The sequence below is a fragment of the Procambarus clarkii genome, chromosome 63 (genome assembly GCF_040958095.1).
Source record: "Procambarus clarkii isolate CNS0578487 chromosome 63, FALCON_Pclarkii_2.0, whole genome shotgun sequence".
NCBI lineage: Eukaryota > Metazoa > Arthropoda > Malacostraca > Decapoda > Cambaridae > Procambarus > Procambarus clarkii.
In genome coordinates this window covers 9,557,066-9,575,842 of record NC_091212.1, presented here as the reverse complement: position 1 = coordinate 9,575,842, position 18,777 = coordinate 9,557,066, and the positions used below count along the sequence as shown (strand labels likewise).

General features: G+C 42.6%; 1 protein-coding gene across 1 annotated transcript in view; it reads right to left on the bottom strand.

Moving 5' to 3' along the window:
• Positions 1 to 18,777, bottom strand: part of LOC123769681 (Dynein heavy chain 1) — a 299,861-nt gene that overhangs the window by 219,354 nt on the left and 61,730 nt on the right. Inside the window, 6 exon segments of the mRNA XM_069308664.1 lie at positions 2,988 to 3,127; positions 5,850 to 6,009; positions 6,805 to 6,949; positions 9,636 to 9,832; positions 13,202 to 13,408; positions 17,908 to 18,089. Of these exon segments, the coding sequence (XP_069164765.1) occupies positions 2,988 to 3,127; positions 5,850 to 6,009; positions 6,805 to 6,949; positions 9,636 to 9,832; positions 13,202 to 13,408; positions 17,908 to 18,089 (1,031 nt within the window).

The following is an 18,777-nucleotide window of genomic DNA, read 5'->3' as shown; positions in this document are numbered from 1 at the left end:
GTGGGTATTTAAGATATTTATCAGGGGAAAGCACAAAGCCATTACGACTATATAGCACTGAGAAAGAGTCAGGATAAGGATTTGGGATGAGACGGGGGGGAAAGGAATTGGTAGCCAACTACATGGACGGTCGGAGTTCAATCAGGTTGAAATGCCCATTAGATATAGGACTGATGGTGGACTGTTCAACCTTAGTCGCCTGCAGGCCATTAAAAAGGTAAAGGAAACTTTCACAAGAGATTTCTTGTTCGCTGATGACTGCGCCCTCATCACCAGCACAGTGCAAAGAATGCAGTACGAAATGGACTCCTTCTCACAAGCCTGCAACAGCTTTGGTCTCATCATCAGCACCAAAAAGAATGAAATCATGTACTAACCCACGCCCAAAATACCCTACCAGGAACCGCACATTACTGCGAAGGGGCAGAATATGCAGGTAGTCGACAACTTCACCTATCTTGGCACCATACTCTCATGAGTAGTGAACAACACGGAAGTTAACAACTTGATCGCTGCTTTTGAAAGATTTTGTGCGAATATCTGGGAGTGGAGGGGCCTCAGCCTTACAACCAAACTGAAAGTCTTCCGTGCAGTGGTTCCATCCTTCTCTATGTCAGCGTGACCTGGACTGTCCACAGCATACACACCAATCACTTTCACTTGAGCTGTCCGGGACAAAATCCCGGACACGAAGATTATGGAAGAGGCTGGTATTCCCTGCGTTTATACTCTCCTACAGAAAACTCAGGCCAGATGGGCAGGCCGTATTGCCAGAATGCCTGACAGCCGATTGCCTAAACAGCGCCTGTATGAAGAGTTATGCCAGAGGTATGTGTTCAGTTGGGGGGCAGAAAAAACGATTCAATAACTGCCTCAAGGTGGATCCAACGAAGGTGACCTCAACCCTAATACTTGGGAGTCATATGCTCAATACCGTCAAATTTGGGAAAGCAAAGTCCCTACAGGTACCCGTGCGACAGAGAATGGATGGACTGCTGAGGCCCAGAGGAAACGTGCCACGCTAGAGCAACCTCTATCTCTGCAGTAGCATCCACCCATTAATGTTCCATGAGGAGGCGAGCCTTGTGGGCCCAGATTGATCTCATCCTCCATCTGACACACAGCCACCGACCTTAGACGTGATATATTGAAGTCATGGTCATCTTCGTCTCCGAAGGACCAACAACATACTTTTCCCTTCACACTCACATCTCCTATAACTTCCCCCTCTCACTCTTATACGTTTCCATTCACACTCATTACCTTCCAGTACACTCCTGTACCTTCCAGTACATCCTCACACCTTCCACTTTACTCTTGAACCCTCATACCTTCCCATACAATCTCATGAATACCTTTTCCATACTGATATCTTTCCCAACAACTATATTCCTACTATTACACCCCTATACTTTCCCAAGCCGTCTTATACCTTCCTCAACATCCCCATACATTTCTTTTCACCCTAATTCCTACCCATACACCTCCCTCATCACCTTCATGCCTTTCCCTAAACTGATACTTTCCCCTATAACAGGCGTTGCAAACCTTCCATAAAGGGTGTCCCTCAATTTACAATAATCTTCTAACAAAACTCGCGTGGCTGTAGGATTTTAATGCCGTAGATTATAATGTATTATCATTTTAGTACTTTACTATTTGTTTACAGAGAAAGATAACAAAATGCTTGAAAGAATTCTGTTTAGGTAACCAATAACTTTTGAATTTGTAAAATGGTACATCATCAGGATTTGTGTTATTAATAGCTAGTAATTCCCAAGAAGAAAAATTAATTAATTAATAACAATAATAATGAACTACTTTGAGGATAAAGGAGTCATAATGCTAACTAATGTGTATCTTTTACTATTAATAAAAGTGTAACAGAGATTGCAATAAATGAAAGCTGTTTAGAAAACCTGTTAAAAATTATTAATATTAATGTTTTAAACAAGAAAATTTAAAATAACAATGTATAAATTGTATTTTATCTGATAAGTAACAAGTTTTAATGTATAATTATAGATTTTGGTTCATATTATAAAATATAAGCAAATAAAAGAAGAGAAAATAGGTTATTTTACTCTCAATGCGACTTTTGCACCAACGATGACATTTTATATCAGGATTGTGTTTGGCTGTTTAGAAATCCGCACAAGGAACACTAGTTTCCTCAGTAAGTCTACTCCTATATTGGACTTAACAATTTGTCATCACTGAACAAAATAACTCCCATGAATATGTTGATGTAAATACTGCCATTGCGAGATTTTTCAGGTAATGAAAAGTTTCTGGAACAGAATATCAGGGTTTTAAAAACCACATTTCTAAAATTGTTTTAATCTCGTCTCTCTAAATATTATCTAGTTCAGATCTTAAGTCGGCAAATGTTTGTATCCAAATTGAGCTGCATTGTAAATCAATCACCTGCATCTCAAAATCATCCAAATTAATCCACTGAAACATTTCCTAAATTATTTTGTCTTATTTTACACAGCTGCCCAATTAATTTTGCAGTTCCTTCAAATGACAGGAATTTAGTAAAATTAACAATAATCGATCAGCAGCAAAATCAGAAATGCTTGAAAATTGCATTAGAAGACTTATAATGTAAGTTTTCTTATGATATTTCAAGACCTTTCATGTGTATTTTTCGGTTTCAGAAATATTTAGAAGTGCCCTTGTCGACATCACATTTAAACATTTTCATTTTGATATCTGGCATAACATTGTTTTGCCAGTCCTTGTAATTTGATGCAAAAACATAATTCGCTGCATCATTTGGCAGCAATGATAATTTCCATATATTTATTATGAGTTGGGTTTAAGGAATAAAGGGATGGTTGGTACTGTATGAAGTGCGCAGGCAAAAAATTTTCGTGTGCCTCCCTGTGCATGAGTGCAATTGGTTCATCACGCCTACTCCTACACCCTCAATCTTCACGTTGTGATTCAAAAGTATTGTATACAAAACCTAGAAGTTCTACCTTTTCTCGCGTCTCCCTTTTCTTCTTAGCGGCCTTCTCCTGGGGTGTGAGAGGCTTGGTGGGCAGCTCCAGTGTGGTGGCGAAAGGCCCCTCTGTTACAGGCACAGGGCTCCGCCGGGACGATCCTCCTGCGGATGACACTGTGGCCAAAAATATTGGTCTTAGGCTTTGGATCTTGTAACCCAGGTAAGTTAGAAAGAGATGGTCAGTACATCGGAACCTTAAACGCCAAAAAGATGTTGATGGACTTACTGTTGTGGATAAAGTCAATGTTCTCAAGATTCCCCACCTTATCCAACTTCCTGGAAAACCAGAAGTGAGCAATCACACCACAGACACTCACCCATACACAACCTTCCTATTCCATGTGTACAAAGAGAAAACAGATGATCGAAAAAATAGTAAACATTTTTTAAATTATTTAAGCAATCTGGCTGAACTATTAAATTCACAAAAATTAAGAAAATCTGGTAAGTGCACTTCTCATAATTTGTAAAAAAAAAGTATTTAAAAAATTAAGTCATCAAGGTCATAATAAGGCACCTTATTTTCTAAGATGAAAATCTGGTAAGTGCACTTCTCATAATTTGCAACAAAAAAATGAGTAATTAAAAAATTAAGTCATAATAAGGCACCTTATTATCTATAAAGTCTAATTTTGTTTAACCTATAATTATTTTAAATTATGTTCAGTGACAATCCGCATGGCTTGAATCTGGTAGCCACATGTTAGAAGCCATAGTCTCCCTTGTGGTGTCGTGAAAAGTGGAGGGTTATTCTCTTTAGTGAAGTACTCCTGGCGACAGTTTTCGCTGTATTATCCCCTTAATTTTAATAATGATTCAGCATGAATATGTGATAATCAATTTATTGAAACGGAATTCAATGAAACTACATGATTCTAAGTAAATGATAATAATAGCGCTAAAAATCTCTCGTCAAAACAACACTACAAGAGTTGCTACCGTAGGTGCATCCGCCTTTCTGGTAATTTCCACGCCCTGAAGTATTTTTCCATTTGCCTATCATGACTATGTAGGACGCTGACAATTGTTGCATGCTGCAGTCGGAAGCCCTGGACACATTATACCAATTCATGAACAGAAACTATACTATGTTTACACAGTATGCTTGGTATACAACATTATAGGGTATACGCAGTATTCATGTAATAGCTATACATAAATAAGCACTTTTATTGCATAAATGTATTGTAAGCTATAAACTAAATGAATTAACTAATGACATTTATATGTACACCTGAAAATATTTATCTCCTAATACGCAAAATGCTAAAATAATTTTTAGTAGTTTTTCTCCATTACACACAGAAATCATAATTGCATGATGCATCAAATGAACAAATCCACAAGGGCCGTGACGAGGATTCGAACCTACGTCCGAGAGCATCCTAGACGCTGCCTTAATCGACTGAGCTACGACATGCTAAAAGGAGTTGAAACCGAAGTGCTACTGAACTTACTGGATCCTGCTTCCTCTCCGAGGCACAAATCAGGATTTTACAGAACTCCCCCCCCCCCCATGCACTCGAGGTATGTCAATAGGCCGTTCTCCCTCTTCGCCCTTACTTCATTACGCACAGAAATCACAATTGCCACAGTAAGGTACATTCAATTTCCCTGCCTCTTCCCCCTTAGTTGATAAGACGTGTATATTAATTATTTCATGATCATAGAGATATTTGTAGTGCCAAGAAGGGCTAAGATTATGACAGTTTTAGACTAAGCGTAAATTTTTGGTGTTGTTCTTTAACGCAGGTGATCCAGATTAACCATGTATTGTTAATGAGAAGTTAAAGTAAATGTTACACAAGTGAAGTTATTGTGACTTTTATGAGAAAACTTTAAAGTAAGTTATAGCCTAGTGAATTCTGACTAGAAATATAGATGGATGTTGCCATATTGTGAAGGACTTTCATCGAGGAGTATTACCGTATAGAAACATTTTCAGGCCATGAACTGTGTACTCTTAATTCCATTAAACGGTTTATATTCTTTACATGGCGTTTTGTTTCACTCTATCTTATATATGTCTGCCTCGGGTTAGACTGAGTTCTGATCACAAATAAGTAACTGGCAGACTGGAACAGGTGTACCACTGTACACAGAGAAATTTATCTGGTTTGCGGATACACCAATTGAGGACCCGGGAATAGCCGGCTTATCAGTGAGCTGCCACATAATTTAATGACTTATTTATTTTGCTATAGATTTGAAAAACTTGACATTTATGCAAAATTATTGATAAAATAAAACAAATTCTCTGAAACTTAAACAAATTAAAAATGCAAATTAAATTTGAAGATTAGTCATATAAGCTATTTATCATCCATTTTTTTAAATATTCGTCGAAAAATTTTTCACATTTTTTGATGGCTGCATTGCTAAGACTTTGTCAGGAGCATTAACATTTTGCGTTTTCTTACATCATATTTTGAAAAGTATCTTATTTTTTGAATTTCAAATTCAAAAGTAAAGTCCGGTAGAGCATCTTATGCTGATTGCACCATTCTCAAGAATAACACTCCATCAGTGACCATTTATTCTGCACTCAACCACGTTTGGAGCATGTTCGTTCACTTAACAAGCTTTTCATAATCTAAGGAAATAATACTTATCAGATAATTAGTAGTCTCAGGATTCAGAGGCGGTGACTTAGGACAACAGATTAAACTTTGCAGTTTCATTAGGCACAGCAATGGTATTCCAAATGAACTATTAGTATTATGAAAGAGGTAAGAGCGGAGGTATGGCGCAGGGGATAGAAATGCTGGAGATGGAGATTTTATTATTATACTTGAAGATTAGAGAGATATGTTGGTGGATGTGAGAGCTTTCTGACCTGAGCGAGAGTCGTCAAGGTCGCCTCCATCATCAAGATCTTCAGCAATGAGGAAGCTGGTGTTGTCGTTGCCGGGTATCCCGCCCTCTACCCCCACCAGCACCAGTTCGATGAGCTCCAGCACGGCGTCCTCCACCACACGGCTCCTGCTGTTGAGCTCCTGCCAGGGCAGCACCAACACCTCATTTGGTAAGATATATCATTAGAGGTTGGACAGGAAGAAGTGAGCGGTGAGCTATCCATAAAAGTGGATCGGAAGGTGAAGTTTAGGGGAAGGAGAAGTGGAGGGGAAGATGAAGTGGACGGTGGTGGTCCATAAGAGAGAAGAGCAAGGAAAAGTGGACGGGATAATTCGATACAAATCATTAGTTTATTTTCATGACTAACTATAAATGGTCTTCCCCTTAACCTTACATGTGTTTCTCTGCGATGATTAATATTAATGTTATGATGAGTGATCCTCACCAGCCTGGCAGCAGGTGAGCCAGGTTACCTGAGCAGCCTGGCAGCAGGTGAGCCAGGTTACCTGAGCAGCCTGGCAGCAGGTGAGCCAGGTTACCTGAGCAGCCTGGCAGCAGGTGAGACAGGTTACCTGAGCAGCCTGGCAGCAGGTGAGCCAGGTTACCTGAGCAGCCTGGCAACAGGTGAGGCAGGTTACCTGAGCAGCCTGGCAGCAGGTGAGGCAGGTTACCTGAGCAGCCTGGCAGCAGGTGAGGCAGGTTACCTGAGCAGCCTGGCAGCAGGTGAGCCAGGTTACCTGAGCAGCCTGGCAGCAGGTGAGCCAGGTTACCTGAGCAGCCTGGCAGTAGGTGAGGCAACTTACCTGAGCAGCCTGGCAGCAGGTGAGGCAGGTTACCTGAGCAGCCTGGCAGTAGGTGAGGCAACTTACTTGAGCAGCCTGGTAGCAGGTGAGGCAGGTTACCTGAGCAGCCTGATAGCAGGTGAGGCAGGTTACCTGAGCAGCCTGGCAGCAGGTGAGCCAGGTCTTGTGAATGAAGAGGTCGAGAGTCCAGGGCGCGACATCCGGCAGGAGGTAGAGCCTGACGCTGGTCATGGCCGCTAGGACGCCTTCCATCCGGTGGTGGAAGATGTCGTTTACTCTGGTCACAAAATAAACATTGAAGCACCTTATTATTACTGACCTCTGTACATGTTGTGCGGTGCTCGATGATATACCTGGTTGATGGGGTTCTGGGAGTTCTTCTACTCCCCAAGCCCGGCTCGAGGCCAGGCTTGACTTGTGAGAGTTTGGTCCACCAGGCTGTTGCTTGGAGCGGCCCGCAGGCCCACATACCCACCACATGTGGTGTTATGTGTGGGAGAAATACCAGGATTGATAAAAGAGGAGAATTACATAGGACTATAAATGTGGTCACTAGAACCATAAATTTGCAACTTAATGTATAATGAGATATACTAAAGAATTATATATACACTAGCTATAGATATTCAGATTTATATGAATGTTCATCAATAAAAGAGGTTCAATGACTGAAGACGGTAAATCAACTTACTAATTGGTGTGGCCTTGCCTCGCTGCCTAACGACTCTCAATCTCTTCATCATTATCTGTTATTTGACCTGTCCCAGTTTTTAATGGACCTATCCTTTCCCTAATTTTTGTCTGGTATAACTGGAATAACCCTTTAGGATTTGTCTTTGCTTGCTCTGCTATGCGAACTTCATAGTTCCTTTTTGCTTTCCTTATCTCTTTTTTAGTATTTCTAACCAGTTGTACGAATTCCTGTTCTAAACTGACTTCCCCATTCATAATCCTTTTGTACCACGCTCTCTTTTTACCTATAAGGTTCTTCAGATCCTTTGTTATCCACTTTGGGTCATTAGTATTCGATCTATTCAATTTATATGGTATACTACGTTCCTGGGCTTCGCTTAGAATATTTTTAAATAGGTTATATTTTGAGTCCACATCGAAAACCCCTTTTACGTCACCTATCGCTGGGTTCACGTCTAGCTCCAAGACCGGCCCACACCACATACCCAAGACTTTCCAATCTATTTGACCCAATAAATTTCTTAGGTTATTGAAATTAGCTTTTCGAAAATCTGGCACTTTAACAGAATTTTCTCCTACAAATCTATTCCATTCTATGCTAAATCTGATTTCTTTGTGATAACTGTTCCCTAGCTCACTCCCTAATTTATATGTCCTTAATTTGTGTTTCCCTGTTAGTTAACACTAAATCTAAAATATTATTTTTTCCCGCGTTGGTTCCTTTATGTGTTGCGTAAGAAAGCAATCGTCAATTAATTCTAGAAAATCTTCTGCTTCATTATTCCCTGTTTTGTTCAACCAGTTTATTCCACTAAAATTAAAGTCACCCATGACATAAATACTGTTAGATCTAGATGCTCTAGATATTTCATCTCATAGATGCTTTGCTTCCATTCTGTCTAAATTTGGTGGCCTATATATAACTCCTATTATACTATTATTTGCTTTTTCGTTTAATCCTATCCAAATAGATTCTGTGTGGCTCAGATTAGATTCCTTCTTTGAGACTACATTTCAAATTGTCCCTAACGTATATGGCTACTCCCCCTCCTCGTCTAATATATCTATCTGTGTGAAATAGTTTAAATCCATTTATTTGATATTCTCTATTTCCTACATTCATCCACGTTTCGGTAAGTGCAATAATATATATTTTTTCTGTGCAGATAAGAGCATTTAACTCGTTTATTTTGTTTCTTAGACTTCTACTGTTAGTGTAATATACCCCTAAGTGTATTGTTATTTTGAGGTCCTTCTCTCTCCCCTGATCATTTTGCCAATTTGTTTTCCCCTCAAACACATACTTTTATTAACTCCTTTCTCCATATCAATTCCCATACCACTATCTACTAACAATTTAAACCCAAACCCAAACAAACGCTTCCAACCTACTGGTTCCAACGAGTTCGCAACCACAACGACCCCAGTTCTCGATAGATGCACTCCCCATCCCGAGCATACATATCATTTCTTCCATAGAAGTGTGTCCAGTTATCTTATGAATGATATTGCATATGGCTATTATTATTAATATGGCTTATTATTGTTGTGGATCAGTTTATCCTAGAGTTTCATGATTATATATTTGTAACTTCCACCATGTTCGTAATTTTACAGCCAGTCTTAAGCTGCCTAATGTACCAATGTCATTAGGTTATGTGTACTTCTAGATGTGGCATCTAGATGTTTGACTTGTCTGTGTGACGTAATAGCCAGTCTTAAATTGCCTAGTGTACCAATGTTATGCCATGATCTTCACTTAGTGACATCTAGCTACTTGACTTGTGCTTTGACTAAATGGATTGGTACTAGTTGTGTATATGTGTATAGATAAAGTTGTATATAAAGTGGTCGCATGTAGATTAGTTCGCCCACAGTAAACTGGTGGATTTTACGGAGACTTACCCTGGACCCATTTATATTTTAATACTTGTGGCCTAGTGGCTCAATGGTTACTGATAGGCTGTGCTGACTGCAAGGCCTATTACCCTACGTCCAGGTCGAGGCTGCAGACTATTGTTTATATTGTGGGTACAGGAAAAGCAGACGTCCCTCCTTGGTTGTAAGTTGAGAGGGCACTCGACGGAGAATACAAATTAGTATCACTGTGCTGGAGTGTGTTAATGAGAGGAGCCCAGACGCCTCCTAGAGACTGTGGCACTTTGGGTTACATCCAGGTGTGATGTAAACGACATCTCCACCAATATTCCCCTAACATCCCTAGGAGCGTGATAAGACACAAACTTTACAAACACACCAGTCTTCCTCACCTGTCAATAAGCACCTCGAAGGTCCTCACAGCCTGGAAGCCATGGTCGAAGAAACTATGGGCCTGTATGGAGGACCAGGTGAGAGTGGTGAGAAGTGGGCTGAGCGTCTCCTTCAGCTTGGTGACGTGGGGCACCAGCAGGGGAGCCAGGCTCTTCCCCACTTTACCCAGCACTCGCTCCTGCTCGTTTAACAAGTGCTGAAACCACAATGACAAACGGTATAATTACAAACTCAGTGTGGATATATTATACTGTCAACAGTCACAGACAAAACATAAGAACATAAGAACAAAGGCAACTGCAGAAGGCCTGTTGGCCCATACGAGGCAGCTCCCATGATCTTCAAGAAGGTATAGAATCGTTTCTCTCAATGTTTGCCGATGATGCAAAAATTTTGAGGAGGATTGAAACTGAGGACGATAGTAGGAGGCTACAAGATGACCTAGACAGACTGAGTGAATGGTCCAACAAATGGCTGTTGAAGTTCAACCCGAGTAAATGCAAAGTAATGAAACTAGGCAGTGGAAACAGGAGGCCAGACACAGGATACAGAATAGGAGATGAAGTACTTAATGAAACGAACAGAGAGAAAGATCTAGGAGTTGATATCACACCAAACCTGTCTCCTGAAGCCCACATAAAAAGAATAACGTCTGCGGCATATGCGAGGCTGGCTAACATCAGAACAGCGTTCAGGAACCTGTGTAAGGAATCATTCAGAATCTTGTACACCACATATGTAAGACCAATCCTGGAGTATGCGGCCCCAGCATGGAGCCCGTACCTTGTCAAGCACAAGACGAAGCTGGAAAAAGTCCAAAGGTATGCCACTAGACTAGTCCCAGAACTAAGAGGCATGAGTTACGAGGAAAGTCTGCGGGAAATGCACCTTACGACACTGGAAGACAGAAGAGCAAGGGCCCGGGAGATATGATCACAACCTACAAAATCCTCAAAGGATTCGACCGGGTAGTAAACAAGAATAAACTATTCAACACTGGTGGGACGCGAACAAGGAGACTCAGGTGGAAACTGAGTACCCACATGAGCCAAAGAGACGTTAGAAGGAACTTTTTCAGTGTCAGAGTAGTTAACAGATGGAATGCATTAGGCAGTGATGTGGTGGAGGCTGACTCCATACACAGTTTCTAATGTAGATATGATAGATCCCAGTAGACTCAGGAATCTGTACACCAGTTGATTGACAGTTGAGAGGCGGGACCAAAGAGCCAAAGCTCAACCCCCGCAAGCACAACTAGGTGAGTACAGTCTTGCAAGGACTGCGAGGATCTGCCTTAGGGGGCTCGCGGCTTATTGAACAGCGCTCTGGGGTCGTAGTCCTAAGAACCCGGGTTCGATCCCTGGCAGAGGCAGAAACAAATGGACAGAGGTTCTGTCACCCTAGTGCGCCTGTTCATCTGGGAGTTCAGTAAATAGGTACCTGGGAGTTAGACAGCTGCTGTGGGCTGTTTGTGTGTGTGTGTGTGTGTGTGTGTGTGTGTGTGTGTGTGTGTGTGTGTGTGTGTGTGTGTGTGTGTGTGTGTGTGTGTGTGTGTGTGTGTGTGTGTGTATTCACCTAATTGTGCTTGCGGGGGTTGAGCTTTGGCTCTTTGGTCCCGCCTCTCAACTGTCAATCAACTGGTGTACAGATTCCTGAGCCTACTGGGCTCTATCATATCTACATTTGAAACTGTGTATGGAGTCAGCCTCCACCACATCACTTCCTAGTGCATTCCATTTATTAACTACTCTGACACTGAAAAAATTCTTTCTAACGTCTCTGTGGCTCATCCGGGTACTAAGTTTCCACCTGTGTCCCCTTGTTCGTGTCCCACCCGTGCTGAAGAGTTTGTCTTTGTCCACCCTGTCAATTCCCCTGAGAATTTTGTAGGTGGTTATCATGTCTCCCCTTACTCTTCTGTTTTCCAGGGATGTGAGGTTCAGCTCCTTTAGCCTTTCCTCGTAGCTCAATCCTCTCAGTTCCGGGACGAGCCTGGTGGCATACCGCTGAATCTTCTCTAACTTTGTCTTGTGTTTAACTAGGTATGGACTCCAGGCTGGAGCTGCATACTCCAGGATTGGTCTTACATAAGTGGTATACAGGGTTCTGAAAGATTCCTTACACAAGTTTCTGAAGGCAGTTCTTATGTTGGCCAGTCTAGCATATGCCGCTGATGATATTCTTTTGATGTGGGCCTCTGGGGACAGGTTCGGTGTGATATCAACCCCTAGATCCTTCTCTCTATTTGATTCTTGCAGGATTTCCCCTCCCAGATGATACCTTGTGTTCAGCCTCCTGCTCCCTTCGCCTAATTTCATCACCTTACACTTTCCCGAGTTGAACTTCAGCAGCCATTTTATAGACCATTCCTCCAGTTTATCCAGGTCATCCTGTAGTCTCTGTCTATCTTCATCCGTCTTGATTCTTCTCATAATTTTTGCATCATCAGCAAACATCGAGAGGAATGAGTCTATACCCTCTGGAAGATCGTTCACATATATTAGAAACAGGATGGGTCCAAGTACTGAGCCCTGTGGGACTCCGCTGGTGACATCTCGCCACTCTGATGTCTCCCCCCTCACCGTTACTCGCTGTTTCCTGTTGCTTAAGTACTCCCTTATCCACTGGAGCACCTTCCCTTTTACTCCTGCCTGTTGCTCCAAATTTTTTAACAGCCTTTTATGGGGTACTGTGTCAAAGGCTTTTTGGCAATCCAGGAAAATGCAGTCGGCCCACCCTTCTCTTTCCTGCCTAATTTTCGTTGCCTGGTCATAAAATTCTATTAAACCTGTGAGGCACGATTTACCATCTCTGAACCCATGTTGGTGGTGCGTTACAAAGTTATTTCCCTCCAGATGCTCTACGAGCCTTTTCCTCACGATCTTCTCCAGCACCTTGCATGGTATACAAGTTAAGGAAACTGGCCTGTAATTCAGTGCCTCTTGCCTGTCACCCTTTTTGAATATTGGGACCACGTTAGCTGTCTTCCAACTTTCTGGTAAGTCTCCTGTTTCCAGTGACCTGTTATACACCATAGAGAGTGGCACACTTAGTGCTTCTGCACCTTCCTTTAGTATCCATGGTGAGATTCTATCAGGCCCAACAGCCTTTGTCACATCCAGCTCCAGCAGACACCTTTTGACCTCATCACTGATGAGGTCAAATTCCTCCAAGGTTGCTTGGTTTGCCGCCTCCTCATTTAGTGCAGGGGCTTCTCCTTGTTCTATTGTGAAGGACCTCCTGGAATCTCTTGTTGAGTTCTTCACACACCTCCTTGTCATTCTCTGTGTATCTGTGTATCTCTGTGTGTGTGTGTGTGTGTGTGTGTGTGTGTGTGTGTGTGTGTGTGTGTGTGTGTGTGTGTGTGTGTGTGTGTGTGTGTGTGTGTGTGTGTGTGTGTGTGTGTGTGTGTGTTTAAGAGAAATATATGTATTAGACATAACAGAGGAAAATAAATTGGTTAGAATTGCTGGGTACCAAGAGCTAATAAGCTCGATTCGGCAGATACAAATGATAAACACACATACATTCCTGTCCTCTGATAGATAATCCGCGGTTTCCTTACCTTGACCATGTCGCGTTTCTTGAGAAGGAGAGGAGCCCTGTTGAGGAGCAGCTGGGTCATGTAGGGCACGTCGAAGCCCAGCTGCTGAATCTTGGTAGCCTCGTGAAGGAGGGTGGAGATCCTGGGGTCCCAGTTGACGTAGAGGTCCTCGGTGTCGGGTCGCCTTACCACCAGTGTACACCGCAGCGACTTCTGGATGTCAGTCATCTGCAGCACATACACGCTCAGCTCTCACCATGTTTACACTCTAATCTTTCTGCCTTTACTGAGGGATTTTGCTGCTTCACAAAGTCTACCTCAGCAAATACATATTATAATAATAATATTGTTAGATTTATTATTATTGTTATTATTAATAATAGTAATTTCATTATTAGTAGTAATAAAAATATATCGATACACAAGAAAATCCCACTAACGTGATATATCAATAAATAAATCAATTGGAGCAATGAGGGGATTAGAACTCTCGACCTGGGTACTCCCAACCCTCCCATCTTAACTATGGACCTCTACATATATCATTAGTGTGATTTTGTTGTGTATCTGAAGCTGGAGTGCAAGATGGAAGAACTCCATAATCTATACGAGAGTGCTGGGGTTATTTGTTTAGCTTAAGGACTTGCCTTTAGCTTAAGGACCTGACTTTAGCTTAAGGACCTGCCCTTAGCTTAAGGACTTGCCATCAGCTTTAGGACTTGCCATTAGCTTAAGGCTCTACCTCTAGCTTATGGGACCTGCCTTTAGGTCCTGCCTTTAGCTTAGGGACCTGTCTTCAGCTTAAGGACCTGCCTTTAACTTAAGGACCTGCCTTCAGCTTAAGGACCTGCCTTCAGCTTAAGGACCTGCCTTTAGCTTAAGGACCTGCCTTCAGCTTAAGGACCTGCCTTTAGCTTATGGACCTGCCTTCAGTTTAAGGACCTGCCTTCAGCTTAAGGACCTGCCTTTAGCTTAAGGACCTGCCTTCAGCTTAAGGACCTGCCTTCAGCTTAAGGACCTGCCTTTAGCTTAAGGACCTGCCTTCAGCTTAAGGACCTGCCTTCAGCTTAAGGACCTGCCTTCAGCTTAAGGACCTGCCTTTAGCTTAAGGACCTGCCTTTAGCTTAAGGACCTGCCTTCAGCTTAAGGACCTGCCTTCAGCTTAAGGACCTGCCTTCAGCTTAAGGCTCTACCTTTAGCTTTAAGACCTGCCCGAAATGCTATGCGTCTTAGTGGCTTTGCAAGAATGTTACACACAAACCTCGATGCATCCATTTTCTAAACCCAATGTACTTTTTTATATAAAAATGAATCAGATTTTTATAAACAATCATGAGTTCTACGAACATAGAGACGACTGTACCTCAGAACAGTTTGATCAGACCACCTCGCTGGAACATCTACACTGCAAACATCCTAAAAATAATACCCGAGGATGGTGCCTATGCAGGTGATTGTACTCTGACTTCTTCAGGCGACAAAGAAATGTTATAAAAGAAACCATTAAAACCATAACAAATCAGCAGTAGCCATGATGAGGATTAGAACCTATGTGCATGGTATTCCCAGGCATACTCCCTAGACAACCAGGCCATAAAATGGTCAAAAGAATTGCAACCTTGGGTTCTACTGAACCCTCGAGGGTTCCTGAGGATTCAAACAAACAGGCAGTGAGGAGCGCCAAAAGACAGACGGGAAGGGCTGAGAAGGAGTAGGAGTGAGAAGAAAAAGAGGGCACAGGAGACTAAGAAGACCGGGAAGGAAGGAAACACCAGACGGAGAACCAGGAGGCAGACCCTCTGGCCCAGAACGCAAAGGAGAAGGCGAGGTGGTGGAGGTGTTTGTTACGGACCCGAATCCAGCGTCTGAGCACGGAGCAGTGACGACCGCACCATCTGTGGGTCAGCTCCCGAAACCCCCTCCAAAAGGACGACGCCACCTAGTGAGGACGAGATATACTGGCCACAAGGGCTAGTTTCCCGTCCTAATCAGCTCATAACACAGCCGCTGCTGACCTCTGGTGAGGTGGAGCTTAGACAGCAACGCCATCTATGGAGTGGATAGGTGGGCGTTTGGGTCTGAGCCGGTAAGTGACATGCCCTAGAGTGTCCCTAGTACTGATGACGTGTCTGATTACAGAGTCGACTTGGGACTGCTGTAATGAACGTTGGATCAGTCTACCCAAGGCAGTCGTCTTGTCTCCAAGTGTTTGCTGCAGTAGCTGTGAGTCGCCCCCCCGGATGAACACTGTGGTGTTACCCTGCCTGTGACGTGGCAGTTGAGGGATTGTAGTACCCGGGACTGACTGGTGGAGATGCTTAACCACTGGGGTGTTGTGGCGAGGAGAGTGGTCTGTGGGATCACACGAGGCTCCTGACTAGGGTTCGCGACCTTAGTATCGATCGTGGAGTGGCCTAACCAGCGTCGCTGATTGGAACCTGCCAGCTACCGGCTGGACTTGTGGTTGATGGCCTCCACGACGGTGCCCCCAGTGGAACTGTGATTTGGCTGGCCTGTGGCCAGGGTAGACTCAAGAGGATCGAAGGATTCATAGTGAGGCCACAAGAGCACCAAGAGCTTAGCATCGTGAGCACCGTGAACGTCCAGAGTCTTCAGAAGAAGACAACGTTGTGTATTCTAGTGTTTATACCCCCCCCCTCCCCCCGTGTAATCGTTTATATAGTATTTATGGTGACGGTGTTAATTATATTATTAAGTTTTTGCCTTTATTTCCCTTCCCCTTTTATTTACTTGCGTTACGGATTACATCCCTTGAAAGCCACTACTAGCTTGGGACCGGATACCCAAACTCTACTTACATCAGAGAAAGAACCCAGTTGCGACCCAAGAGGGCCGTAACAGTGTTGGATTCCAAGGCCTTGAAATGGTTGCAATGATGCAAAAGGATAGAGGACTGTCCAATGGAGCATCACACTCCAGCAGCCGCCCACCAAACCTCTCACGGCAACAACGGGCTGAATAGGGAGGTGGGTGTGTTTAACATAAATTACCTTTGATTGATAACCGAGTGGCAGTAATTAACGTAATTTATTACTGCAATTAACTAACATAATAAATGTAATTAATTTTACATTTTATTATAATTGGTTGTTCTTGTCTGTGTGACAGAGGTACTAACGTAATTACTTAACTGTATTTGATTTAATTGCCGTCCAAGATACGTGCGTTAGCCTAATTAAATTGATTTATTGGAGATTGTCTTAGTGACAAGTCTCGCATTGATCTGATTGTTATTTGTCAATTATTTGTATTGCAAATGATGATTGCAATCGAGTCCGAGTGAATACTAATGTTTAGTTAGTTCACTTTGTTTTATTCTTGCTCAGGCAAGAGGGTCTGAGACGAGGTCGATTGTCAGACAGAGTGGCGGGGACAGGTTGCCTGCTGCGGCTGACATTGTGTAGCTGTGAAGTGACACTCGGGAATTAACGTAGCGTTAAATTGTTGTTGTTGTGTATTAATCAATAGGTTTTGTTGAATAAATTTGTTATTGATGCGAAAGTGTCTTTACGTCATATCTTCAAAGAGTACTGCCTCCTATATTTTGCCCTACAATGAAGGGAACTTGACTAGATACAAAGTAAAATCTCACAGACGACAATGGGTTGGAAAGGGAGAGAATGGGCCGAAGAAAATAATATGGTATTTAATGAATGTAAGTTCCAGGTCCTGCACTATGCAAAAAATGAACATATAAAAACGGAAACAACGTACGAAACGCAGTCAAATCTTACTATAATGCATTAAAGGAATTTAACGGATTTGGATGTAATCATGGAAGAAGACTTTACCTTTGAAGAACACAATAAAGTAGCCGTCACAACTGCAAGAAAAAGGACAGGTTAGATAACACGAACCTTTCAAACAAGGGATGAAGTTCCAATGAAGATACTTTTTAAGACCCTAATACTCTCTAGACTGGAATACTGTTGCACAATATCAGCCTCTTTCAAAGCTGGAGGAATTACTGACTGGAGAGCGTGCAGAGATCCTTTACTGCTAGAATCCACTCAGGAAATCATTTAAATTACTGGGACTGAAAAATAGCCTAAATCTGTATTCTCTAGAGTGCAGGCGGGAGAGATTCATAATAATATACACATGGAGGATATTGGAGGGGCTAGTCCCAAATCTGCACACATAAATAACATCACATGATACCAGAAGGCATGGCATGATGTGCAGAATTCCCCAGATGAAAATCAGAAGTGCAATAGGTGATCTGAGAGAGAACTCTATCAACATCAGAGGCCCGAGTCTGTTCAACACGCTTCACTACACATAAGGGGCATAACTGGCCGACCCCTCACAGTGTTAAAGACATAACTCGATAAATACCTCCAAAGGATTCCTAATCAACCCGGCTATGATTTATATGTCAGGCTACGAGCAGCCGCGTCCAACAGCCTAGTTTACCAGTCCTTCAATCAGGAGGGTTGGTCAGAGACCGGGTCGCGGGCACCTTGACCCCCGGAATCATCGCAAGGTAACCGAAGGGTATCTACAGGTTGACTGGTTTTCCCTTGAATAATTCGAATGAACTGCAAATCCTAACCATTTTCTCCTCTTTAGTGAGAGTTTAACATCCAATATTAGATACTGAATTTTAAGGAAATTATGATTTTTTGGAGTGAATATTACATGATTACAGCCATATAATGTGGTTTAATAATATATTAGAAAGTGAAGAAGGTAGCAGGACCCACACTCTGCTTCCGCCAGGCATCGTAGTAAGCCAGCTCGTACTGCACCAGAGTCCTCCCTAAACGGTTGTACCTCCTCACCGCCTCCTTCCCCTCAGGCATCTTCAGCAGAACAGGATGATCTTTGAAGAACATCATGGGCTCCTCCAGATGCAGGAACAAGCTCCGGGCCCACTGGATCTTTCCTGTGGAAGTCAACAATATATTTTCTGAAATTTATTATTTGGTGTGCGACGTCAGGTGGTGCAGCTTCCTCAGTTGAGGGATCTTTGTTTTTTATTAAATAAATATGGAAGGCAAATTATTTTTATTAAATTTGATATGTGACTTTCATTCTCATTTAACTAAACTCGTCAGTTTGTGATTTTATTTTTTGAACATTTATCCCATATTCGTAATGACTAGACGGAATTCTCCAAGTATGATGTATGAATGAACTATAGAATGAAGAGCTTGAGGCAGGCTACAAATTCCGGTTGAAAGTTATTTTGACGGAACATGAGGACACGTGCTCCAGCCGACTGTTATAGAAGCGGGACTCAAGAGTGGAAACCAGTCCTCTGAAAGCACACGCAACGAATCATGCACAGCATATACACCATGAGACACGCCTCACGTATAGCCAGGCACACGCAGTATTGCGGCAAGTGCAAATAACAACTTTGTCAACATCATCAAGTCTTCCAGAGAGAATGTCAGGTTGGATGAAGAGACGATATCAGTGTAAGCTCGCACCACTATAACATCCTAGTAGCAAAGGCAACTCTGGGGATTTCGTGACTAGTTGTAGGTATTCTATTTGACACTAACATGAGGGAGAAAAGGGACAACAAAGATGGCCGAATCACCACAGTGGTCTTGTATTTATATAAG